Consider the following 27109-nt stretch of genomic DNA (forward strand, 5'->3'; position numbering starts at 1 on the left):
CATTTTTTCTGTATACATTTATCTTATGTATATATGTGTTTTGTGTTGGTATACATCTATATACACACATATCTCTTGATGCCATAGTTACAGAGGGAAAAATAATACAATAATTGAATGTTAGGGGTGGAGTGATTGTTCACTTGTTGATTTATCTGTCAGTTTAAGTGTCCATTAATTATTAAATGCATCTTAAGAATATGATTTTAAATTAGCACTTGTTTTCAAATTTGTTTTCTGAAAGAGCTATATATGCTTATGGCACTTACGAAAGTTGAGTTGTAAATGTTTTCTTGTCTGAGCCAAAGTGTGAATAAAGAAAACAAAAGGAAAATGCTGCACATGATTCCTTTTCACATAGTCTGTTTTATCTCGACCACATTTTTCTTCTTATCAATGCTTTCCCTATTTGTAAAGTAAATCTCAGGAGAGTGTCTATTTACATACTTTGTTTTTTAATAATGTCTGTATAATTAGAATACTATTACATCTGATATTTCCAGATTCAGTGTTCTCTAAACCAACCTGCACTGTAGTGACTCAATAAATATTTGGAGTAGAATTATCAAATGGTCTTGGTTCACTCACAACCATGTTAAAGAGTATGAGTAGGATAAAAATTGAAAACTAATGAGATGCATAATAATTTTTAAGATATATAGCACATATCATGTACTAGACTGGGAATACATATTTTTATGTATTTCACATAATTAAAATGACAAATTTTGGCTCATTCTATATTCATATAACTTATGAATTATGTCATATTACTCCCCCACCATTAACAGACGGGAAACTATGGAACTGAGGGATTAAATGATTTCCCAAGGTCATAATAGTAGTTGAGATATAATTGAAATTGAGTCGTCTTGCTTCAGAATCTGTGCTCTTAATTATCATGCTATGGAATAGCAGGGACAGAAATTCAGATGTATTTGTGTAATTTTGCCTTATAATTAAGGCAAGTACTGCATAAATATTTTGGAATGTATTTTGGCAGAATTAGGCTCAATACAATCCTCGCTTAACTGTCTCTATTTTGAATATCCCTTTACAGAAAAAAATTTAAATTTGTACTTAAAATATGAAATGATTTTAGATATATACCAATCTCTGAATAGAAAATAGAAAAAGATAGAGAAGGAAAGAAAGAAATAAAAGGAAGACCCAGTTTGTATTTGGTTGATCAGTTTTAAAAATGCTGACTGTGAAAGACAACATCTTCAAAATTTGGGTCATGTTCCTTCTGCATTCTCACTTTCTAAGATAAATTTGTGCAGACTTTAAAGAGTGGGAAGCTATATTAGTTTGCTTTAGCAAAATAACATTGCAATGCTTACAGTTTTTAATGTCTTCCACATATATTTGACACGTTTAAGCAAGATTCCTCCTAATTTTAAGTTGTAATATCCTGGAGAATAGATTGAAAGGTTTACTCAGTGTTCTATAAATGTTCCTAGCCCAATGCTTTGGGTTTCTGTGGGCATTCAGTAAACTTCTACTGAATTAATTGACTATGGTTGAGCAGAAATCATTAACATAAATCTATGATCTTCAAAAATTTAATTGCAAAGATATTTAGAAAAGTAATATAGCTAATACGTAGAATGATTTCTGAATGATTATCAGTGCCTGGAATGAAAGTAAGTAAGACTCATACCTTTAACTTTTTTTGGTAATATTTATGGTAATGAATGATTTTTTAAACTTTTCTAATATTGATAAAGATATTTGTGGAAAATGTTTATGCAGAATAGCAAATCTATTTAAACATATTAATAAATTATAAAATTCATCATTAGTTATTATACAAATGAATATAATTTATTTATATTCATTTGTACAGTGAGACTGAATTATTTATTTCAGTCATTTTGGGGGCTGGGAAATGAAAACTTTGTGTTAATGTATATGTATAAGAATGTCCTTTATGTTGCCCATTTTTGTGTATGATGCATATGCATTCATTAAAATGAAGGGAGAAGGTATACAGATATTTTAGTCAGGAAAGAAACTTTCAAGGAAATAAGAAAACCTGTATTTGATAACCTTTATTTTTTGTTTGTTTGTTTGTTTGCAGGATTCGGATTTGAGATATTGGTGTTTCCGTTTTTAAGGAATATTTCTTTTTGAATTTTTTTTTTTAAATCATCGGTCTTGGAATACAGAGGAAGAACCTGAAAGACACTTATTTTGTTTCAAGTTTGCAACACTCTTGAGGCACTCTCACGCCCGGGTACACAACCATGTGGCCATCACAGCTACTAGTCTTCATGATGCTCTTAGCGCCAGTAGTTCATGGTAAGACCTTTAATTAGATTTCTGTGTGATGCTTAGTTTTGTCTCAGTTTTTTACACTTGATCCTTTCTTTTAAATCTTTGCTCTCCATTTTTTGCCCACTTTATATTAATAGCAGTAAGAAATGTATTTAAGCTGCAAAAGATATGATTTTGAATTTGATTTCCTAAAATACTGTTTAAAATGTATATTGAGGCAAACTTTTTTAAAAGAAATTTTGCATGTTTTTACCACACTTAAGGAATATCATCTGCATTGTTAATGATATCATTAATTTTGAATTTTTTTCCGTATGTATTTTTGTAAATAAAATAACTTTTTAATATAATAAGTATGCACATTTGAAAGAAAAATCCCAAAAATCTATTTCCCTGAACTAAGTAACCACTTGTTTCTGAGTGTTTACTTCTCTACTAAATTTTTTTTAATACATAGAATAAAAATCAAACCTCTCATTAAAGGAAAATTGTCATATACCTTCCAATACAGCAAAAAAAAAAGAAAAAAAGCAACATCAAACTAATATGAACTTGTGTGGAAAGGTAGTTTTCCTGAAACATGCTAATCTACTTGTAAAAGACTGTATACTTTGTCCATTTAAACATCTTGGTATACTTTGTCCATTTAAACATCTTGGTATTTATAGCATGAATATGTAGTTAAGAAATGATCTCCCTTTGCAAATTTTATAAAACATATAATCAATCAATAAAAAAGCAAGATAAATTCTATACCACTTAGTATAATATTCATTGAATCTTTCTAAAAATTGACAAATTAAAGTTTATATATATATTCCTTTACCACAGTTTAATGTTTTCCACTTATAATTGATTTTACACTATGATGAAAATAGCATACTATAGTCACTATCTCATACGTTAATGGTAATTAGAGCAAAGAAAAAGAGACACAGCTGTATTTGCCACTGCTTAGGAGGTCTCAGAATATTATACTGTAACAAGCAGCTGAAGTTAATTTTTAGCCTTTTCAGCTCACTTTTGGTTTTTAATTGACTACAGAAATCTATTGTAGTTCTTCAGTGATGCAGTTCTGAATTTGGTTTATATTCATATGTTTCAACATGAATTGCATTCTGCTGTCAGTGTAAAAACTGGATAAAACCACTTGTCTCTTTTGATGTTTTTCCCTGAAGTTCCCCGAATTTAACACCTTTATTTTAACAAATCAGTGTAAGATAGTGCTTTTTCTAAAAAAGGAAAGTAAAATTGTACAAACATCTAATTTCAAACAATGTAAATTTTTCAAAGATTTCAAAATTTCTCTTGAATTCTTATACGGATGCAGTGCTTACACATTCACACTTTTGGATACATGTAACATTTTGTGATATGGGAGAGTATAAAAATTACGTCATTTCATAAACAAGTGCTTTTCTAATTATCTGTATATCTAATAATGATTCTAATTAGGCTTTTTGATGTTATAAAAATGCCTCACTCAAGGTTATTTTGAAGATTAAAAAAAGAGCATATGATAAGAATCTAGCACAGTGTATGACAGATACTAAGTAATTGAACATGTTAATTTCCATCATCATGCTTTGGGCCCTTCCAGTTTATTTTTGCCCCAATAAATTTTAACAGCCAGGAATGAGCTAACCATTAGAGCTGTTACATTCGATGTTGATATTAAAAAAAAACTCACAACTCTATGTATATGTACAACTCGTGTTTTAAGAAGTCAGTCTAAAATTTCACTGTTACACTGTAGATAAAAAAAAATAGCAGGAATAGACATTGCAAGAAAAGACTGTCTTTTCAGAGGTGAAATTTCCAGTCTCCAAAACCTGATGCCTACTGTGTATTTTAATGGGTCCCAACATGGCTATGCCTTAGATCGTGGCTCTTGGTTTGGGGCTTGTACTGAATTCAAATAGATAGATGAAAAACACACACAGTCTCCAAGTAACTCTGAGAAGTTTTTAAAAACTCTGGATAGGGCACATAGACTATTGGCCCTGATATATAAAATATTTGGGGCTAAAAACTATTTTTTTCCATTTTATATGCACTATTTTATATTATTTTGACTTTGAACCACATCAGGCTAAACAGTATAGAAGATTTCCACCCATACACTTTACTCTTAGTACCTTCAAGCCGCACACCAGAGATAATGCAAGTCAGTTTTCTCTGCCTTCTATGGAAGGCTTTCTCCAATGCCTTTGTGACATGAATTCGGACTTGAAAATAAAGGCCTTCACAGGAGCAGCCTTTTGGAATCCAGCTTGCTTATGAACAGAGGGAGGTGTATAGCTTTGATCAGTGCTGAAATCTAATAGCATAGACATTTTTTTTAAGACTCCCCGCCAACTCTGGCTTAAAGGAATACAGTATAACTTGAAACCTTAGAGGAAGGATTCCAATAGGTGTATAAAAACCCTTATTTCCAAAACACCCCCGATAGCATCTTTTTGCCTACTGTGGTTGGTTGGGATGCTTTAGCTTCATTTGTGCTCCAACCCATAGAGAATGAACTTTTCTGGATAAGACCCCAATTGCTGGCCCTTTCTCCAGAATAAATAATAATGATGCCCACTGATTCTATAGCCATCAATACCAAATATATTGGGGCAATTATCACAGTATTCTCAGGGCTTAATGTTATTTATTATCATCATTATCATTAATATTTATGGTAAAATCATCAAGGAACCGAGTGGCCAAGGAACTTGACTGAAGTTACACGCGAGACCCAGAGGTTTTAAAATTACGGACTTGCTTTTAATGCCAGTGGATAATCAATTCCTATCAAGGCCATTCGTCCCTTCAGAAAACTCCACCTCAGCTCTCCTCGTCCTTTGGGAGCAAGTGAGGCAGAAAGGTAGATAGATTACCTGCCTCTTCCATGTGTGGGGCCCCAACAGGCTGGGCACCGAAGTCTGACGGACCTGAGGTAAAATTTCAGTTCTATGCCCTCAAGCTCTGTAACACTGTTACTTGGTAAATTAGGTAACAGATATCACAGACTGTGAGCCAGAAAACTGTACTGGCTGCTAAGATATGGTAATGAACAAAAGGTGCTTAATTCTTCCCTCAAGGGGCTTCTAGTAAACTTAAAAATTTGTAAGCCTATTTTTTATCTGCAAAAATGAACACTTCTTCCATGCAGCGACATTTTAAGAAATGGGTAGAATAATATATGTAGTTTCTAACGTAATGTTTGGCATTAGGTAAATCTTCTTTGTTTTTCTTTCCCTACCCCTAACTATCTTGAAATAGAATTAAACCTCTCAGCATTAGATAAGGAAAATGTATTATCCTTGTTGTTATCCTGGGAATTGAAATATTTTGCTACTTGAACCTTAACATTGAAGTTTTGCCAGAAGTTTTTAATACTAGTATCTAAACAAAATTATTACCAAACTAATATATAAAGGCTTAGTATATAATCATCAGTATATAATAGTATACTATAGAATATAATTGTCAGTGATGCAAAGATATAATTGTCAGTGGTAGCAGTATATAATTGGTAGTATACAATTGTCAATTATGCCTTTTTTGCATGATTTCTACATGGGTAAAATTAGAAACTAAGCTAAAGCATTAATTCCAGATAAAGTTTACATTTGTTGAATAATCTCCCACATTATCTTAGAAAGTCTGGCCAGTATTTTTTATAGGAAAACAAAGTTAATTAGCACATCCGTATTGTGTATAGATATATACACAATTTTAAAATTAGGAAATGTCTCTAGTTCTCTGTTTATCTGTCCATATTTTATGTCTCTGTGTACCTCTGTATTTCTCTTTTTCTGTTTTCCATGACTGTGCCCCTTTCCTTTACAGCCATAAAATCCTTATCTATAATGCAATGAGAGCTGGCAGAAGTAAAGAGAAGCAGCTAAAGCAGATGGCTAGTTCTTTTCTGTTAACAATGTAGCGTTGCATGAAGATAAAAGATTTTTTTGTTGTATTGATGTGGTTGGAAGTGAGGGAAAAGAAGGGAATTGGAGAATATAAATCCAGTGATAACAGGGGCATCTGGAATTCATCCTGATTGACAGTAAAGCAATACTTTCAGTTTAGAACTTGGACTAGTAGATCTGTTCCTGGGAGGGAAGTCAGCCAAGCCACAGTGAGGCTGGCAGTTAAGAAGGTGATTGAAGTGCTCAAATGTTTTAACTACATCTCATCTTAATTAACCTGTACTTAGTAACTTGTGTCACAACTTTTATGAAAAAAACAAGATCATTAAAACTTAGTGTGCATAAAAGGGAACAGTATTTATTATGGTACCTTTGCAGAAAAAAAGTAATTTAAAAGAATTAAAAAATTCTTCTATGATCACCTTATATACATTTTTCTGCAAGTCTATTTTTTCATTAAAGTTGCCTATGTATTTATATATGAATGCACTTTACAGATGAACCTGCTTTTTTATGTTCAAGAAGTTACTTATTATAAACAGTTCTTGGTACTCTTAGCACGGACAAAACAATGATCAAAGGCATATAAATTTAGTATTTTTGTCTTTTCGATAATTTCTGTTTTTTATTATTAATCTATTTTGACAGTTATAATACTATTTAATGTGTCAATGTTTTAAAATAATACCCACATATTTTTAGCCTCTAGTAAAATGTGAAGCATGAGAAAGTACAAAATTACTTTTTTAACATAACATCTTACTACATAATTTTTTTATGAAGTCATGTTTTATTATTTGTGAAAAAAACAGATTAACTTCTAAACTCTGCTTAACTTTGTTATTTTTAGAAATTAATCATGCTTTAAGGGTTTACAATATTTGCCAGCCTAGGTATTCTGTAATACGTTCAGTAATATCACCATATTTATGGTTAGGCATATTATACAGAAAAAAAATCTTTGTCGTCATCATGCTTGATAAGGTCACCACAAACATGTCTAACACCCTCTACATTAGCCTTTTGGTACTGAAATTCACAAACATGTCTAACACCCTCTACATTAGCCTTTTGGTACTGTATTTTGAAAGTTAATGATGCAATCTCTAATATCACAAAATTTACGACAAATATATATGCCTGATAGCTTTCTTTTGTAAGAATATGTTTAGCAGCCTTTCCTGCACATTTCGTATGCAGGTTGGCAATTAGAAAAGAATTTTCTTTTTGCCTTTGCACACACACTGCATGTTACATACGAAATTTTCTTGTTGTGATTTTTTTTAGGAACAGGTAAAATGCCTTGAGATTAAAGCAGCATTTTTTTAAATTTTCCAATTTTTATCTACTGTGACTAATTGGGGGTTTAGGTTCGTATCTTATTTTTGTGTTTCTTGGCTTGCAGTGGTGGACCTTGACTGCAGTAGGATGGTTGTTGTATCAGTGACAGTGAATGAATTTCAGAATATGTTGATATAATAAATAAATACTAGTTAGCTGTTTTCCTCTTCTTTGCATTGCGGTCTGCTTTCATTCTCAGTGTAAGAATAGAGTTCTTACATTTCTTACATTTCTAATTTCATATAAATAGCCATAGTACATTTTTCATACATTTATTTCCTTCATTCTGATTGGGAAATGATTCCTTAATGGCCAGTCACAAAATTGAAATATAGTAGGAAAGTGTCCTAATGATTTATCATGAAAATAAGGGATTCTATATTATATTATGATCTGTTTTAACTTGACAGTTTAGAATAAGGCCCTGTTGAAAAATAGAGTTAATTCATTCTCTGCTTTGTTTCAGTTTTTTAATCAATACATTGAAAACAAACTCTTTAAACTTTGTTAATAATTGTATTTTTGTTTTATTTGAATCTGTATTTCCCTCATATTACCATCATAGCAGAACTAATTTCTTTAAATATAGAAAATTGTCTTCCTATTAAAAATTATATATGAATGATTTAATCAAATAAGCTAGGATAGCTAAGGATTTGCAAGAGAAATATGTTAGCCATATTTACAAAAGTATTAGATACAGATCTTTGCATAAAATAGACTCTCACAGTGACATCTGATAAACTTTCTGTGTTTATTTCATCTTCACATAGTTCAGTCTGTTGTGATTTGAATATCTTGAAGTCAAGGTTGTAGCTTACTGATAGAATACAAGAACATGCTCTCATATATTTTTTTGTCATTACCAGTGTCACCTACTTTATTGTCATAGTAATTCTCTGCATGCAAATTTAAATCAGGAAGAAAAATCCAATAATCCCATGACCTAGTGGTATAATTAATATCAGTGTTCATCAGGTATTTCTTGCCATCATGTGCGCCCGTGATTTTTTTAAAATGCAATAATATTAAACATAAAATTTATATCTTTCACTTTGAGTTAACCTTAAAATTCAGACATTTCTAACATCACATTAAAGTTTCAAAAAAATATGATAATGTGTCATTTGGAGGAACTGTTACATATCTAACCCTGTGTTGATGGCTTAGCATTGAAGGTCATTGATACATTACCATTAGAAATAGCACTATACAGGAGTTCCCATCGTGGCGCAGTGATTAATGAATCCGACTAGGAACCATGAGGTTGCGGGTTCGATCCCTGGCCTCGCTCAGTGGGTTAAGGATCTGGCATTGCGGTGAGCTGTGGCGTAGGTCGCAGATGTGGCTCAGATCCCGTGTTGCTGTGGCTCTGGTGTAAGCTGGCAACTACAACTCCGATTAGACCCCTAGCCTGGGAACCTCCATATACCGCGGGAGCGGCCCAAGAAATGGCAAAAAGACAAAAAAAAAAAAAAAAAAAAAAAAAAAGAAAGAAAGAAATAGCACTATACAGGGAACACGGCTTGTATAGAAAACTTCACTGTATCTGTGTACCTATAGAAGAAGGTCTCATGAGGTATCAAAAGTAAAAGAATGATTCATTTTTAGGTTAATTCATAACTGTCTAAAATGAGTGATAATAAAAGATCAGTACAACCTTGCTTGTTATCACTACAATTTGTTTAAAACATTCCATGAGTTTTGGCTACTATAGTAATGAACAAAACATAAATAAGACTAAATATTCAGATATTAAGATGCAAATATTATGTGTAGGAGAATAACTGCAATGAAATGAAGAGTTAGGATATAGTATGAAATATATGGAAGCTATGAGAAGAAAACCCTGAAACTTATTGGGAGTTACAGAAGAAGACATACAGGAGTTCCATTGTAGCTCAGTGGGTTAAGGACCCAACATTGTTTCTGGGAGTACGTGGGTTTAATCCCTGGCCTCGATCATTGGATTATGGATCCTGCTTTGCCACAAGATGTAGCATAGGTCACAGCTTCAGCTCCCGTTTGACCCCTGGCCCAAGAACTTCCATATGCCACAGGCGCAGCATATAAAAAGAAAAAAAAAAAAAAAAGAAAAGATGATAACATGCAGTATACCATATTCCTGGATGAAAAGACTAGGAATGGTAAAATTTTAAGTCATTTCCAAGTTAAGTTTTATATCTGTTTGCACAACTGCATTCACAGTACTGATATGAGCTTTTCTATGGAGAAATTCAGTAAAATTATTCTTGAAATAAATGTGTATAGAATATTAACCGAGAAAAATTAATAAAAATGAAAAAAGTAATAGGAAGTTAAAAATTGAACATAAAATGTATACTATTATGTACCATAAAAACATAGTAATTAAAATGAAGTCTCAAAATTAGGCAAATTAATCAGTTATAAGAATGAGATCCCAGAAGTTTCCTTTGTGGCTCAGTGGTTAACAAACCCGACTAGGATCCAGGAGGATGCAGGTTTGATCCCTGTCCTTGCTCAGTGGGATAAGGATCTGGCATTGCCACAAGCTTTGGTGTAGGTCACAGACACGGCTCAGATCCTGCGTTGCTGTGGGTGTGGCTTATGCTGGCAGCTGTACCTCAATTTTGACCCCTAGCTTGAGAACTTCCATATGCCATGGGTGTGGCCCTAAAAAGCCAAAAAAAAAAAAAAAAAAAAAAAAAGAATGAGATCCCAGAGTTCCTGCAGTGAGTGGCTCAGTGATTAATGAACCAGACTAGTGTCCATGAGGATGCAGTTTCATTCCCTGGCCTTGATCAGTTTGTTAAGGATCTGGCGCTGCTATGAGCTGTGGAGTGGATCACAGATGCGGCTCGGATTCTGTGTTGCTGTGGCTGTGCTGTAGGATGGCTGCTGAAGGTCTGACTTGACCCCTAGTCTGGGATCTTCCATGTTCCACAGGTGCAGCCCTAAAAAGACAAAAAAAAAAAAAAAGAAAAAAGAATGAGAACCCAAAAATATCACTGTTCCCTATATGTTTGCGCTGTAATTTGATACGAGTGACTCCTTAGAAAATCAAATGTTTAAGACAAAAAGTAGTTAAATAGAGACCAGATCAGTTGTGTGTCTGTACGTGTATGTGTGTGTTTCAAATTATGTATTATGAAACTTCTGGAGAAAGATTATTTGAGTTACCTGCTTTAATTTCCATTTGAGCAATGTATCAGGATAAACTTAGGCTGTCATCACAATAAATTACAAAATGTATGATGACTTCTAGAGAGTATTTTCTTGTTTGCCAGACATTCCAAGACAGGTGAGTGTTTCTGACCAGATTCCTGTGTGTGTGAATTGCAGGGTGGGTAAGAGTGAGGGGATGTCATTCTTTTGCTCTCATAGTTATTCAGAGACCCACTCTCATGTCACAGAAATCCAAAAATCTTTCTGAGGGTCATTGCCAATCCTGTCATTGCCAATCCTGTCAACAAGAGGGAAGAACAAACATTAGGAAGATTCTAATGGAATCTAATGGAAAGTTTTTATGGATATGTTTGGAAGTAATGAACATTGCTTTTGCTTTCATTTCCGTTAATTAAAACTCTACCTCTACCACACCTATAAATGAGTCTGAAAAATACAGTCCTCTTGTGATAAAGGAAAAAGAAAATATTTATAAAAGATATCATGTATTTAAAAACTGGATCTGACACACCAATATCTCTTTTAATGTATACATTGAGATCAAAAAATGTCTTTACTGAGATACATTTAATATACCCTAAAACTGACCCCTTTAAAGTACTTAGTTCAGTGGATTTTAGTGTATATGCTTAGTTGTACATCCAACATTGTAATCAATTTTAGAATGTTGTCAGTCCTACAAAAGGAAATCCTACACCCAGTAGTAGTTACACCAATTCCTTTCTCCTTTTCCCCATTCTCTGAAACCAACAATTTATGTCTCTATGGGTGTTCCTATTGTTGTCACTTTGTATAAATGGAATCACACAATTTTTTATCTTTTGCAACTTGCTTCTTTGATATAACATAATATTTTAAAACTTTATGTCTATCATAACATATACCAATAGTAATTCTTTTCTGTTTCCAAATAATATCCTACTGTATCGATATACCAAATTATATTTATCAGTTGGTGGATATTTAAATTGTTGCTACATTTTGGCTCTTTTGTGTAATACTGTTAATAAAAATTCATGTACAGGTGTTTGTGAGGCCATATTTTCAAAACTTCTCTTGCGTATACACCTAGGAGTGGAATTGCCAAGTCGCATAATAACTACATTTGCATTTTGAGGAACTGCTAAACTATTTTACAGAGTTGTGGCACAGTTATTCATTCCCCACGGGAATATGAGGGTTCTTGCACCTCACCCACACTTGTAACTGTCTGTCTTTTTTTTTTTAGCTATTCTAGTCTAGATGAAGTCATTTCTCATGGTGGTTTTGATTTGCTTTTCTCTAATGCATAATATTGAGATTCTTTTCATGTATTTATTGGCCATTCGTGTATCTTATTTGAAGAAATAGTATTCAATGATTTATAAATTTTTTATTTTTATTTCTTATAAATTTTAATATTTTTAAATTTTATTTTTAAGCATTCTTTTTAAAAAAGATCTCAGGATACCATTGTTATAGTACATTTACATTTACAAATTCTTTAGACTGCATTTTCTAAGAGAGCTTTTTGCCTGTATTTACCCACTTAAATCTCATCAATTTTAAATTCACTTTGAAATTATGTATCATTTGTCTAGCCTACTCCATCTCTTCTTTTACTTACATGTTTGATTCCTGAAAATAGTTCCTTCATTTGGCTTTCATTATGATGACAAAAACTAGTAACTGACAATGTCTGGAACTTTATTCTGGTAAGAAAACTGTGGAGTGATAACTTACATACAAAGAGAAAGGTAATTCATTTGATTCCTCTAGTTAGTTTCCAATTATGTCTCCTTAAGAAAATGATAAAGAAAATTAAACTTTAAATGTCATGGCCTGGAATGTTTCTGTTTTTGTTCTAGTCTGAGTTCTTGTCCTTCCAGATTCTGAAAAATCCCACCTTTTACACTTTTTTTTGTATCATTGCTCAAATTCTATTATAAATATTGTCTTTTATTTTCATAGACTCCTTTTCTCTGAATGTTCTGCAAACAACTTGATGCCTCTTTTAATTCATTTCAAGAAAGTCATGCATGGAGTTCCTGTAATGGCTCAGTGGTTCACGAACCTGACTAGAATCAGTGAGGGTGCAGGTTCGATCCCTGGCCTAGCTCAGTGGGTTAAGGATGTGGCATTGCCGTGAGCTGTGGTGTAGGTCACAGATGTGGCTCAGATCTGGTGTGGCTGTGGCTGTGGCGTAGGCTGGTGGCTACAGCTCTAGTTGAACCCCTAGCCTGGGAACCTACATATGCCACAGATATGGCCCTAAAACGCCCCAAAAAAAAAAAAGAAAAGAAAAAAAGAAAAAAAGAAAAAAGAAAAGAAGTGATACAATTTGTTGTATTCTCTCTATCAAATCTACGTATTTTATATTAGTATCATCTGAACTCACTCATATCACATATTTAAACAAACAGAAAAAGATGAAAAATTGGAAAAAGACCTGAGTTTCTGTATGGGAAGGATGCTAGCAAACTTGCACTATTTATCCCATTGAGTTTATCCGTAATATTACTATTTGGGGAGAAAATTTGGCTAAATAAGATTATGAATGATTTATAAATGTTAATACTGAACAGCTCCTACAGTTTTAAGGAACAGTGAATAAAGGAAGATGTCACATATTTAGAAAGTAATGCTTACATGACACCCAGAATCTGAAGTTTACAGCATTTAGTTCTAATCTGAATTGCTTTAGAATCCTAATTTGCATGGTTCTGTTGAATGAAGTAGAAAGATTTCAAGCCTTAGCGTCTAATTCTAATTGTGTTACTTCCAGGAAACCTGACCTTAACCAATTTGAATAACAGTTTCCTTATTTGTTAAGGGGATAATTAGGCCTATTTTGTTATAGTATGAGGATTAAATAAAATGATGTATAGAAAGGCCCTAACACAAAGCCTCACACATTTAATCTTGAGAGAATGTGGTCATTAAAGCATACCTTTAGGAATTAGAACTAAAAACTAAACAAACTGGATACTAAGCAAAATTTAAAATACAGCACCATCTTGGGTCACTTACTTTCCATAGTGTTTTTCAAAGACTACATTGTATATTCTTAACCCTCAGATGTGACAGTTTCTCTAATTATGAACCCACACATTTGTACACACATTCTATCATTATATTCAGGACTCACCCACTGGACTGTAACTAAGTCTTTAATGAGTTACTAATGAACATCTTAAGCTTAGATCAGCAAAAAAAAAAAAAAAGAGTGTTGAAAAGCTATTCATAGTTAAGCTTGTTGCTTTTAATTAGACTGTAAGCCCAATAAAATTTCCTGTCTTCACTATTCTCTCTGGGTTTAAAGAAATTGAATAATGAGTGACAGATGTACATTCATTTTGTTATTATTAGTTTAATGTGACGTTAAAGGGGATAAATACATTGAGCAGAATTAAAGAATTTATTGTTTGATTAAACACAAAGATAATATGTTATCAGAATAACATTTTATAATTATTCTGTTTTTTTTCTTGGACTCAGATGACTTCAAAGCAGAGTAATTTTGTTGTTGCATTAGAAAATAATAGATGACATGAGGAAAAAAGATCCAGATATCATTAGATCATGTGGATTAAGAAACACAAAGACAAAACTCTCTATTTATAAAAGAACAAACAGCTTTCACACATTACTGCTTCTCTCCAAGCTGTTAGAGATACCACAAACACAGTGATCATAGACACTGCCAGAATTAGATCAGGACTATTCTTTGCTGTAGCTCTTGTTACAAATCAACAGTAGTGGTGACTATTTAGCAATGATCCTTTTTTAAAACAAATTCCTTTTGATAGTGAAGTTGGTGAAACCATGAAAACCTTAAGGGCACATGATTTAATAATGAAGGCAGATAATACATAAAATTCAAAGCCACAGGCTGGTATGATGCTTCCTCTGGGGAACCCTACATATTTGTTTAAAAGGAAGCCTTTTTTATTAGTCACAATGGCTTAGGACAGTTGGAAGAGCTGTGATAGCCCAGATGTTTTATGGGTTACAGGCTGCTGTTAGAAGCAGGTTCGAGGTCGTGCCTCTGCACACAGATTAAAAATCACTGTGACGATTTTTAAAAGTAGGGCTCCAGTAATAATCACACACGTGTATATATATATGTCACCCATATAATATAATTGATTGTTTTGACCTGTGAGCCTGTTAACATATCTGCTTTCTTGTGAACCAGCATTTAGTCATTCGTTTTGTCTGTGTGTTGAGGAGTGGGAGGAGGGCTAAATATCTTATTATTGAAAAAAAAATACATTCAAAACTTTCCATTCTTCTCAACCACCTTCAGAGATGCCAGTCATAATTAATCTAGGATGGAGAGAAAAAACGCACTAATGAAACAAATCTGTGTCAAACTATGTATGGTTTTTGCTCTTTTTTTCCCTGCTTTAAGTACCATTGGCAGTGTGGTTAAGGAAGAGTGTCCCATATCGTTATAAATATTTTTAAAGACATTATTTACTTTACAACATTCTGAAAGCACATTTATATACCATTACAATTTGAATATCCCTTCAGAGGGGAGCAGAGGAAAGGAGATTATAAGAAAGTCAGTATTCTCCAGAGAATAAATTCCAGTTTTACTTTTGTTATCATGAGTTGAAATCTGTTGGCATTATGTTTACCAAGAGACAGGTGTTTTTAGTTAGAGAAAAAAAACTATTTGTTATCACTCTTCTGAGGAACAAGATATATATAATAGGCATTTTGTTGAATTTAAATGGAAATAATATATTTTTGTCAGAAGCTGATTTTTTCATAAATTTATATCAGTGGCGGAAATTTTACTCACTGCTTACTCATTTTAACAAATCTTTGAAGTATTTACATTACAAAATTACAATCTAGTCCACTATCACAATAAATAAGCCACAATTTTTTTCTTCTATTTCTAGGACATAGAAGATGCCAAACTTGAAAGACAATTAAAAATAATCTTTTCATGTTGTTGATTTTATTTTTAATGCCAGGAGTTGAATTTCCCTTTAGTTTTATTCATGACAAGTGTTTGCTTCCTCCACTATTCTCAGAATATCTTATGTAGCATTTATAACTTGATTGTTCAGGTTTTGTATGCAGGTTGAGCCACATTATGTTTTATTTTAGTGTAACAAGCTATGCTGTAGAGAAGAAGAGCAAGGGACCAAGTTTGAAGGGAAAATTGCTAATCCACACAGGGCATACCAACACTTCATAAAACAATTCAGCCTAGAGAAGGAATCTGTTGAGTTGAATAATATCTCTGTTGTGAAGATTGCTTCATCATACACCTGTGGACAGTTCATCACTGCTGAGCCATTTTCTTATAAGACCCAGAATTAAAACAGATCTTTCTCTCTGTTAGAACATTCGTGATGTAATTTCTACCTGGTGGCATCCTCAGAGTCAGGTGCTGGAATTGGAACATTTATGATGATTGTCAGAGATTACTATCTAGCCTATAAAGGAATTATGCAGCTGTCAGGTTCACTTTAGGGGGAAATCAGGAAAGAAGTAATTTATTATATGGCCAACATGGAGGAACTGGGAGAAAAGTAGTCTTTCAGGTATGCATAAGGAAGCAGGATTGGAAAATGAGTCTTTACTTAAAAGAAATGAAAGCAAGGATCTCTCTCCCTCTTTGCCCTTCTGTTCCTTCCCTTCCTTTCCTAGATAGAGAGAGAGAGACAGAGAGATAAGGCACTCAAGTTGGATTAGACACTTTTTCTCATCAACCATTTGTAGTTATAGGTATTTCAGTTTAATTTCTGGCATTTATGTAGCACTTTGCAGTTAGCTCAACACGTCTACACACAATAGCTCAATAAATACTTATAGCAATCCCTTGATTCATAGCTAGTAGTATCAGTAACTTTAAGATGAAAAAAATAAACTTGAAACTGTCCGTCTAATGATATAGTGACATTTCAAATAGTTGTTAGAAGAAAAACTCAAGTCATACATCACTTAACCAGCTCACGGAGGCTTCTTCTAAAGGGATTTTAATAAACCATTGAGCATTGCCCTATTTCGTAGGCCTATGATTTATGTTAGAAATAAACCAAACAATATAGCATATAGAACAACAAACTAAAAACAAAAGAAAATAAAAAATGTAAACATGTAGTTTTGTTTATGAAAGAAAACAAGATTGTGTTTGTTTAAATCTTGGAATTAAAAAAGAAATCAAGATTTTAAATGTTTAGAAGAATTGAATTTTAATTTAAAATTTTAGATTTTAGTACAGAATATAAAGGAAATAGTGTGAAATTTGTTGCTGACTATATACATAGAGAATAGTTTAGTAACATTATGGGAAGTGTGACACTGGGCTTGCCGCTTGGAAAGCCTGAGCATTAGGGGGAAGAATTTCCTATTAAAGAAGGTAATTTAAATAAGAAATTAGGTAGGTATATATATAGAATAATAGGCAGAGCTCCTTAATTAGATAATTATTAAAAAGGTACAGTAAAACACTATCCCCAAACACAAAAACAAATGCCTTATGAATATGAAAGTTAAATCGCTTGTGATTCTGATAAATAACGCTCTGACAATGTCTTGTAAGCATTTCTCTCCCCTTAGAAATATCCTAGTACTGCAGTCCATTGCTCCGTCTAGATTCCTGGCTCCCTATTATGATCAATAGATGTTTGGAGGAAGAAGCTGAATAACTGACTGAATTACATAGCTACTCCCCTAAGGTGAACAAGAAAATAGAAGTGGTTGAAATTGGTTAGAAACCTTGCTTATTTAGTACTGTTATTATTTATAAACCGGTTTTGATCTCTGAAAGCACATGCCATGGACGTTTGGTATTTTTGATATTTATTTTAGTTATAAGCTCCATAAATAAGATGAAGACTCGGGTACAAACCTCACAAACACTTTACCCTTTACATGTTCATTATCTTTCCTTTTTTCACTTCTTCCTTATTTTCACCCACAACCAATACTCAGGAATTTTAGTGCTCTGATTGCCTTTGATGTTTGGAGACTACACATAAACAGAGGGGACTATTTCGATAGTTTCAGTAGTTGTGAGAAGTTAATTTTCATATTTCATGCTGGCCCCATAGGAGAGCACAATCATAGTGTTTAAATAGGAAAAATATCCAAATATGAAGGAATAATGTGGACAATTTAAGTATGGCAATAATTCACATTACTTATGAATATTTAATGTTATTTATGATTAAATCAATTCAGATTTTTAAAAAAATAGTGAATCCCTCTTTTTAAAATATGAAATCTTAATCAGATATACAGTGTTTAAAGAAGAGTGAAGTTTTTCTCTTTGAAGTGTTTCCCTCTATGAAGAAAGTCGGAAAGGAAGTAGAAAGATGTGTTTTCCTTATCGTTACTTCCTGCCCCAGAACCAAAATTACCTTTGAGACATCTTAAAATGACATACAACAAAGTTTGAAAATGTGGTCGCAAATGGAGGTGGGCTTGGCACGTAAAGAAAGGGCTTGCCTTCCTAGTACAGCTAATGTCACAACCTTGTGGGACATTTTTCATAGCTGATTTGAAAGAAACCTTTCCCTTTATGAATCTGGAGAAGAAAAGAGACATTTAGGATGTGAAGGCTATTTTCAAATAACTGAGGACAGGTACCTTTTTGCAGTACCTTTGTGTGTTTTGCATATAGTCCATTTGTATAGAATTTAGACAAGTGGGTAGAGAATGCCAGACTAGAGATGGCAGGCTTTTCTCAACATGAGGATGAATTTGCTGCTTCAGATGGAATTGGATGGTCCAAGAACAAAGTGCGTTTGGGATTGCGGTCTCTTCATGTAAAACTTGGAGATTTTTAACAGGGATGCTTTAAAGTTTCCTATCTATTGTGTGAATTGAATGATTCTTTCCAGATTTGAGATTCCATGCTTGTAATGGAACACCAGACTTTTAACTGTGATGTTTATCTTGAAAACCTATTTTTATAATAGCCTCAGGAAGACAAAATTAGATTCAGATTTATCACTCAAGTAAGCATTTCCCGAGAATTTATACAGCACCTTACATATAATATATACAATATTTTTGAAAACAGAAACTGAGATTTTGGCTCTGTTCTAACAGCCCTTCTCCATGTGGGCAGTGTAGCAACCTTTTTTCCTTTGCTTTCACTGGCTGGACACTCTGGATTCCTTTTATAGACTATGATGGTCAATTTAAAGAAGAGTCTGATCTATAAACAGACTCATAAGCTACTCGAGCTTTATGTAACATCGTGGAGTCTAATCTCCTTCAATGTAAGGGTCAAAATCTGCATAACTCCCTGGTATTTTTGTGTTCCTCAGTCTTACTGCATGAAATTGTTTTATTCTCTGATCCAAACCTATTCTTTCTAGGTCCCTAGACCTTGCTTCCTAGTTGTATCATTAATGCATTTTTTTGTTTATTTCTTAAGCTGAGATTCTTTCATTTAATGCAGACACTATTATATTTTTCAGTTGATGGTGATTCCACTCTATATGCATTTTAAATCGATTATAATTCTCTGCACACTCTACATGTTGACCTTTCTTGAATTAATTTATCTCTAGTTCAGGAGAGGTCATTATTCTATATGTTTTTCCCTATCCTGCCTAGTCTTTTTTCTGAGGAGCTTTATTCTGTATCCTAAACAGATGGTTGATTGTCCCCCAACTAAACTCTTTACCCTGGTTTGCAAAGCTTGTGATCTGGCTGTTGCTTCCCTCTCTACTCTCATTCCAGGTCCTTCTTCTCCCAGTCCACTATATACAGCTGGTCATTGGAATAGTTCTTTTTTTTTTTTTTTTTTTTTTAAATCTTTGTCTCTTTAGGGATGCACTTTGAGGCATATAGAGGTTTCCAGGCTAGGTGTCTAATTGCAGCTATAGCCACAGCTACAGCAACGTGGAATCCGAGCTGAGTCTTGGACCTATACCACAGCTCATGGCATCACTGGGTCTCCGACCCACAGAGCAAGGCCAGGGATCGAACCTGTGTCCTCATGGATATTAGTCAGTTTCATTAACCACTGAGCCACAATGGGAACTCCATCAGGCTAGTTCTTGAACAGCCTTGGCAGCAGACTGCCATGCTCTTTTACCCCTGATTTTTGTATGACTGGCAACTTCCAGTTTCACTGAGAACTCAGTTTAAATTTTACACACATAGATGAGTCTTCCATAAAAACCTAAACAGAGTATCCTTTACATATTTCCCTATTTTAATTTTCTGTAGATTACCCATATTTGTATGGTATTAAAATATTTGCATATTTGCATATTCTCTGTCTCCCATACAAGAAGGGGTGATTCACTCAAGTAGGTATATGGTCTGTTTTCTTCACTATACTCTCCAGCATCTAGAAAAGGAACTGACATATAATGGGAACTCAAAACATATTTGTTGAATGAATGAACAAATAAATGCTTGTTCCATCACTCCAAATGTCCTTATATGTTGATTTCACTGAGGGCAAAATTGTTCAAATTTAACTGAAGGTTGCAAGATAAATAACTAGCTTTATAGTCTTTTCCTAATTTTCTTCCATAGAATAGTTCTAAAGATGTTGAGGGGGGGGGAGGAAATGACTATATATATTCATGTAAGAATAATAAAAAATAATAGTTACATTGTTATTTTGGGTAACAAGGAGAATGATACTTTAGAACTCAGAAGATCAGAAAAGATGTTGCTGGAGACAGTTACTGAGAGATTTTGATTTTAACAACTTTTTTGGTCTTAAAACTTGTTTCTTTCTTTGACACCTTTTTCATTTACACAAACTATCAAAATAGCATTCAGATTACTTTTTGCCTGTATGTTTTAGTACATATACATTATAATGAGTTTAAATAAAAATGATATTTCAGAATGATGCCTTAAGAGTTATATTCTAGATTTTTTTCATTATAGATGGATTGTTTGACAGATTTCTTAGTATTAATTTTGTTTTCTATTAGAGCTATATTGTTTGTTATGTGGAGAACATGTTTTATTCTTAATTTGCAAATATTTTATATATCAAGTAATTGTAGCGCTACTGTATAAACTTCCAGTGTTAGAAATATGATCATAGAATTTTCTTGCTTTATCAAATTTCTTAGTTTTCTCTCCAGACTCTTGAATGGTAGCTATCTAGCATTATTGTCATGTTTCTTACTATGCATGTTATAATGTTAAAAATAACTGTGTAAAGCAAAATCTTTTTCCTTGTAAAGTCTTTTTCTTTCCTTTAGTAGCAACATTTTTATTATCATCCTATTTATTACCCTAGTGGCAATTAGTGTAGAGAAATGTGTATCGATGCACCAATTCACCAAAAAAACCTCCTGTACTTAAATAACTGTTTTTCATAGTATATAATGTGTAACTGTTTTGTGAATATTAAAAAATGTCGTGTGTGTACAATTTTATTTTTTCATTATTGTCTTGTTCCTCCATATATATTCATTTATGTAATATGTACCATTTGTTCGTAAAATCACTGTGTATATAAATGGCAAAAATGTATTATATCCTTTTTACCTTAATGTCCATCACAGGCCTTAATACAGCATCATTTAAAATGTTAAATGACCTAAGACATATAAATAAATATAAAACAATCCATGTAAATGTAAGAATACAAAAAACAAAACTAATAAAAAAATAAAAACCTCTCTGAAACTTTCTCCACCCATTACTTTATCAAGCTTTTCATGTGTAAAAAGTTTAATTCAATAACCAGTGTTTTTATTGACACAGATATTAATGCCCATAAAAGATAACAGAATGCTGTGAGTCTATAAAAATATAAATCACATTCTTTTTTTTTCAGATAGCTTTCTCTGATTTCATTAATTATATTTAATTATCTAATCATATTTTGGAATCAGGATGAGGTTTTTGGCTGACTTCAGATAGGGTGGAATTAGGACAGAGGTCCACGTCAGTATGACACCAGGGACCCCCTGAGCCACAGGGTTGTCTTGAGCGGGGCCTGGGGTGGAGGAGTCCGGGGCCCTTGGCCTGCCGCAGAGGGCAGACTTGGGAATAGCCCCCAACAGGGCTCCTCTGAGGCCGGCCTGAGCTGAGTGGAGTCTGATAGTGCGCCCTGCGGTCCCCGCAGGTGGCAAGCACAGTGAGCGATATCCAGCCGTCGCTGCTCCGCTGCGACACGCAGAGCGCAGCCCAGGAGGCGCTCTCCCTCCCAGACATCTGCTTCAGCAGCCATCTGCCGAGCGCGCTGCTGCTCATCGCGGACAAGGGCCCCGTGGAACTACCAGAGGAGTTCGTGGTCCAGGTGCGCCAGGAGCCCAGATTGCAGCCCAAGGTGCGGCCAGCGGTGGGGAAGGAGGGCTGGGGGCGGTGGGGCAGGGGCTCCCGGGAGGCTCAGCCCTGGGCAGTGGCCCAAATGCATGGCCTTATATGCCTAATCTGTGCAACCACTCTTTGTGGCTGATGTTGGCATTTGGTGATAGCTGGGCCTGTGTTTAACAATGCATGCTTGTCCTACTTTAAAGCCTCATCACTATTTCAAAATGTTTGACTTTAAATTTCTGATTGGGTTTGAAGTATCTTTGCACTATCACAAAAAGATTAAAATTACTTGGAGTAACAGTTTCAACTGTTGTAAATTTTGAATGGTTGTAAATGACACATTATTTCTGATCATCTGCTTGTTTGAAAAAAATGCATCAAAGGAAACTACCAAGATTTTGGAAAAGATTGTAACAAAAATGTCTTGGATAGGAATCATATACAGTCATTTAAAGAATAAAATCTGATAGGAAAGTGATGGTTACAAAAGCAACCTCATGTGGAGTTCTCGCTGTGGCCCAAGGGGATCAGTGACATCTTGAGAGCACTGGAACACAGGTTCAGTCCCTGGCCTGGCACAATGTTTAAGGATCCAGCCACTAGGTTGCCACTGCAGCTGGGGTCAAGGGTTGGATCTGATCCCTGGCCCAGGAACTCCATATGAGGCAGGGTGGCCAAAAAGAAAGAAAGCAACAACAAAAAAGCAACCTAATGTTCTTAAGAAAATGTTGGGATGTGCTCTATTTATAAAATTGCCTTTGCAGCTAGCAAGTACAGTGACATCCAGCCCTTGAAGCTCCAGTGAGGAGTATTACACAATATTTGCATAAAATTCAATGCTATTCTTTTGCTCAAAACTTATTTTTTTGTTTTAATCTTTACATAATCTTTAAGCTATACAATTTTTCTTTTTCCTCACCAAACTCCATATAGGCACTCATCCCTCCAATATCTCCCAGAGAGTGTTATATAATAAATGTATACATATACACACATGTATATATGTATATAAAATATACATACAGTATATGATATTCATATGTTATGTATTAAGTATGTATTATTTATATAAATATTTAAAATTGTCTTTGTGTGCCGCAACACGAAGAAGGCCTGAAAGTATTTGGCAGGTAGAAACATGAATATTGAGCCTTGTCCCAAAACATGGTCACCTCTCTCACACCGTAATGTATTCAGGAGGATATATGTAAGGAAATACTGCCAGAGAACATGAAGTGCCACTATATTAGATCAGCTTATCTTGTAAACCCCATTCCAGAACTCTCTAGTAAAAGAAGTTGGAATACTGTGTTTTAGTTCGGGGACGAAGGGTGATGCTTTGTAAGTCAACTTGAGATTTCAGAGACCTGGGAGAGGTTACCTCTTCAGTTAGAGCAGCCACAGAGAAGAGTGAATGAGAGACTCTGGCATTCACAGAGGCTAATTCAATAGTCTATTCACTAGTCACATTGTTGACTCATCAGTGGCCTAGAATCTTTCAATTCAGATCAGCATTTCATCCTTGGTGGTGATGATTGGGAGGCAGTGGTGGTGGATGAGTGTGTATATTTCCATAGAAACGTACAGAATTAACTCCAGCGTGCTCGGGAAAATCAGGGGAAATGTATACCAAACATTCTGTAGTAACTTCAGTGTTTTCTCTTGCATTACCATTTCAAACATGAAATTCTCTAAATGGAGTAGTCATATTCTTTACAAAATGTACCTCAGCAGTCACAAAGTTTCATTGTGATATTGGCTTTTGGTTTATATTGTAAAATAATATATGAAATTAATATTGTTTAATTTACTCAAAGGCATATATGTTCATCAACATTTCTAGTACTAATGACAAGGAAAACCAGAAATGAAGTTTAATTTTTGAGTAGCTGTTATAAATGTTTAAGTCAGCAACTAACATAAACACACACACACACACACACACACACACACACACACACATACACATAAATACATGCTTGCAATTCTGTCTTAGGACAAAAATTCAGAACAGCAGTCAGAATATTTTTTTCCTGTAATACATTTACTAAGATGTTGGCTGGACTTCTATATTCACCAACTTTTCTACCTTCCTAAGATTTATCTATATGATTAGCTTTTACTTTTTGCCATGTATGTAGCAGGTTACAGTGTAGTAATGGGATTAATTCACTTTTAAAAAAAATCAACTTAGAAATGGAAAAATTGCCTTGTATACTGTTGGGACAAAGACAAAAATGAGGGTGCAAAGCAACCTTCCTGTGATTCTCCTAAATGGAGACTGAGGTGAAGGTCATGTGACTTAAAAGGAGCCTACAGAATCATGTTAATCTGTTATGATGAGGCAATACTTTTTGAAAGTCGCTTTTGTGTAAAAGTAATTGTATCGGTGAAGTAGAAGGCAGCTAAAGGTCGTCTTTAGATGCTCCTTATGGAAAGACTAAAGAAGACAAAGTATATATTATAGGGGCATGATCTTTCTGGATATAGAAGATAGTACATACAGCCAGAGTGCTTGGACAGATTTTAAACATGAAATTAAAATAAGAGATGCCACATTACTTTGAGCTTTTCCAATTGAAAAGACATGGATGAATTCATTCAAACTAGAAAATGTAGGTGACCTCCAGTTCCCTCCCTTCCGCCCTCTATCTTTCTACAACAAAAACGAGTCTGTTATAGAAACAAGATACTTTCAGATATAGAAAACTCGGGAAAATACAAACAATAAAGATGGATATTAATGCAGTCTTTGATTGGAAAAATGAAATTGATTTTACTTTAAAAAGCTAAATAAGCAAATAGAAACGCAACAAAAACAGCAATAACAACATTAAAAAAAAACACCTTTTGTTGGTTTGAAATTAAACTTTGCCCTTGTATTTCCTTTTATCTTCATTTGAGTCTGGATAGCTAATAGCAGTTCTTGAGAGTTAACGCGTGTTTGGATTCACAGGAATTAGAACTTCACAGTAGAGCAGCAAAGCATGAAGAATTAAAAAACATTGTTCTCAGAAGACATGTTTCTCTTTAGCATATTAAGGCAGAAGGAAGTCTGAGGGCAGACTGCACAGTTAATGACTAGATATCAAGACTTTTTCTTGGAGCTAAAGTAATGTTAATGTGTTTTTTATCAGCATTTTCCTTGCTTTAATTGTGATTTTCATGCAGATGTATAAAAATTCATTGAGATCATCTGCAAATAACCCCTCTACTAGCCACACAGTGTGTGGGGTTCTTTCAGAGCACAGCTAAAGCATTTCAGTCCTGGCCAGTCATAAAAACTCTGCTGTCTGCCCACTTTTAAGCCTACCTTTCGCAAGAGCCAAAATGCTTTTCCCAGGGGCTTGTGTATGCTCTCAGTCTTCTTGGTGAATCACTTCCTACTCTGCCATCACTTTTTTTTTTTTTCATTTTCTCCCATTCTTGAGTTTTTATGTTTGTAGATAAGAATGCTTTTATGATAATTAAAGCAGGGAGAAAACTCCATTTGATTTTATTGCATTAAACAAAACCAGCCTTTAGAATTAATCTGAATTATTAACTACTGGTGCTTCCTTCATTCATTCTTACTCTCACTTATTTTGTCCAACTTTGGATTGAGTGCAGATACATGCTGGGTACTGCCCTAAGTGACAGGAAGGCAAAGATGGAGAACTCACAAACATTGATCTCTCAATGGATATTGGGAAGACAAAAATAGTACAGTATTGCAGACATTTGTAGAGGATGCCTCTCCTGTGCATCAAAGAGGCAAGAACCTTGTTTGTAAAATGGTAATTCACATACATCTTTGTGTCTATTCATGGGTGCATGAGTGCATATGTGTGTATGTGTGTTTGAATGTGTGCTAACTGTAGGAGCAGTGTATTAAGAAGATATAATTCTTATGGAAATTTAAGGACTCTTTAGTACTGGATCTTGGATATCAGTAAATAATACCAGGCATTTTTTTTTTTTTCCTTTCCTAGTTCTTCTTTTGTCCTTCTCTAACTTTCTTTGCACATTAACGTTGTAAGTGACTGCCAGCCCAGATTGTACCCTGCTGCTCTTAGCCACAGCACTAACCACCAGCTGGCACTTGTTGTCTTGCGTTTTAGTTTGTATTTCCAAAAAGAATTTAATCTCCATTGGGTTAGGCCAATATCCCTGATTTGATGATGCATGTCACTGGCCATCTCATGATCTAGGCCCACATAAAAGCAATTGTGTAGCAAAGAGGCAGTACTGGGAATGCCTGTTATAAAGGTGAATCACAGAACATGTAGAGGGACTATCCACCCAGTCTTGGAGAGTCAGAAAATGCTGCTGAAGAAAAGTGGCATTTAAGCTGGGACCTGACAAGTAGTCAGAGTAGAAGACAAAAGATGCTATTATTGACAGGAGGCCTTGTTCAGTGCGATTGTAACAAAGAGTCCAAAGGATAATTTCTAGTTGTCAGTCCAGAAATGATCTGGAGAAAAGTTGAGGATCTGATTAGGATGGCATGATATAACTTTATCAGGAGTTTAGGATTTCCCTGCTTGAAGTGAGGAAATAGTTAAGTTAATCTTAGAGCAATTAGGGGAGGAATGACCTGCCACCTGCATTTGAGAATAAACTATAGAGGCTTCAAGACTAGAAATGGGAGGTTATTCTTTTGATTCAGATAAGAAATGGTGGTGGCCTTGACTCAAAGTGTGAGTGACATTTGTGATAATGAGGACCAATGGACAGAAGTTAGAGATCCATTGGATACATGCGTAAGAGAGAGGGCAAACCCAAAGACGACTGCCAGGTTTCTGGCTTGAAAGGTTGCATGATGAATGATTAGATAAGAGAGATAAGTGGAGACAGAGAATGCTGCTAAGGAATGATGGTAATGTTACCCAAACATTTACAAATAACTTCTTGAACATACTGCTTTGAATGGAAACCCAACTTTCTGGCCCCAGGTTTGAGAACTCATAATTTAAATATAGCATATAAATCTGAAGAGAGAGAATTAAAAATTCTATTTGTTAGGCATGTTATTCTCATCAAAAAGAACAAAATTATCACTCTTTGTTAGGCATTCTATTTTGGCTTTGGTGTGACAAGATTCTGCAACAAAAGAGCATGTGCTAGGCTTTTCATTTCATCCTTCTTTCCACTTCCCAGTAATACTT

At 34.2% G+C, this 27109-nt stretch overlaps 1 protein-coding gene across 50 annotated transcripts in view; it reads left to right on the plus strand.

Annotated features, from left to right (window-relative positions):
* The window catches only part of ADGRL3 (adhesion G protein-coupled receptor L3), an 812688-nt gene that overhangs the window by 293729 nt on the left and 491850 nt on the right, over positions 1-27109 (plus strand). For 34 of the 50 annotated variants that reach the window (XM_084972370.1, XM_084972365.1, XM_084972348.1 and 31 more), the window contains 2 exons: positions 2084-2304; positions 21772-21975. In XM_084972370.1, coding sequence (XP_084828496.1) covers positions 2250-2304; positions 21772-21975 — 259 coding nt within the window. In that variant the 5' untranslated portion in view covers positions 2084-2249. The remainder of the gene's footprint in view (positions 1-2083; positions 2305-21771; positions 21976-27109) is intronic. The other 16 variants (XM_084972373.1, XM_084972381.1, XM_084972371.1 and 13 more) reach the window with 1 other exon arrangement.

The sequence above is a fragment of the Sus scrofa genome, chromosome 8 (genome assembly GCF_054392235.1).
Source record: "Sus scrofa isolate SSC_HxYL_T2T_F1_AM1 chromosome 8, Sscrofa_HxYL_maternal_Yorkshire_Landrace_v2.0, whole genome shotgun sequence".
NCBI lineage: Eukaryota > Metazoa > Chordata > Mammalia > Artiodactyla > Suidae > Sus > Sus scrofa.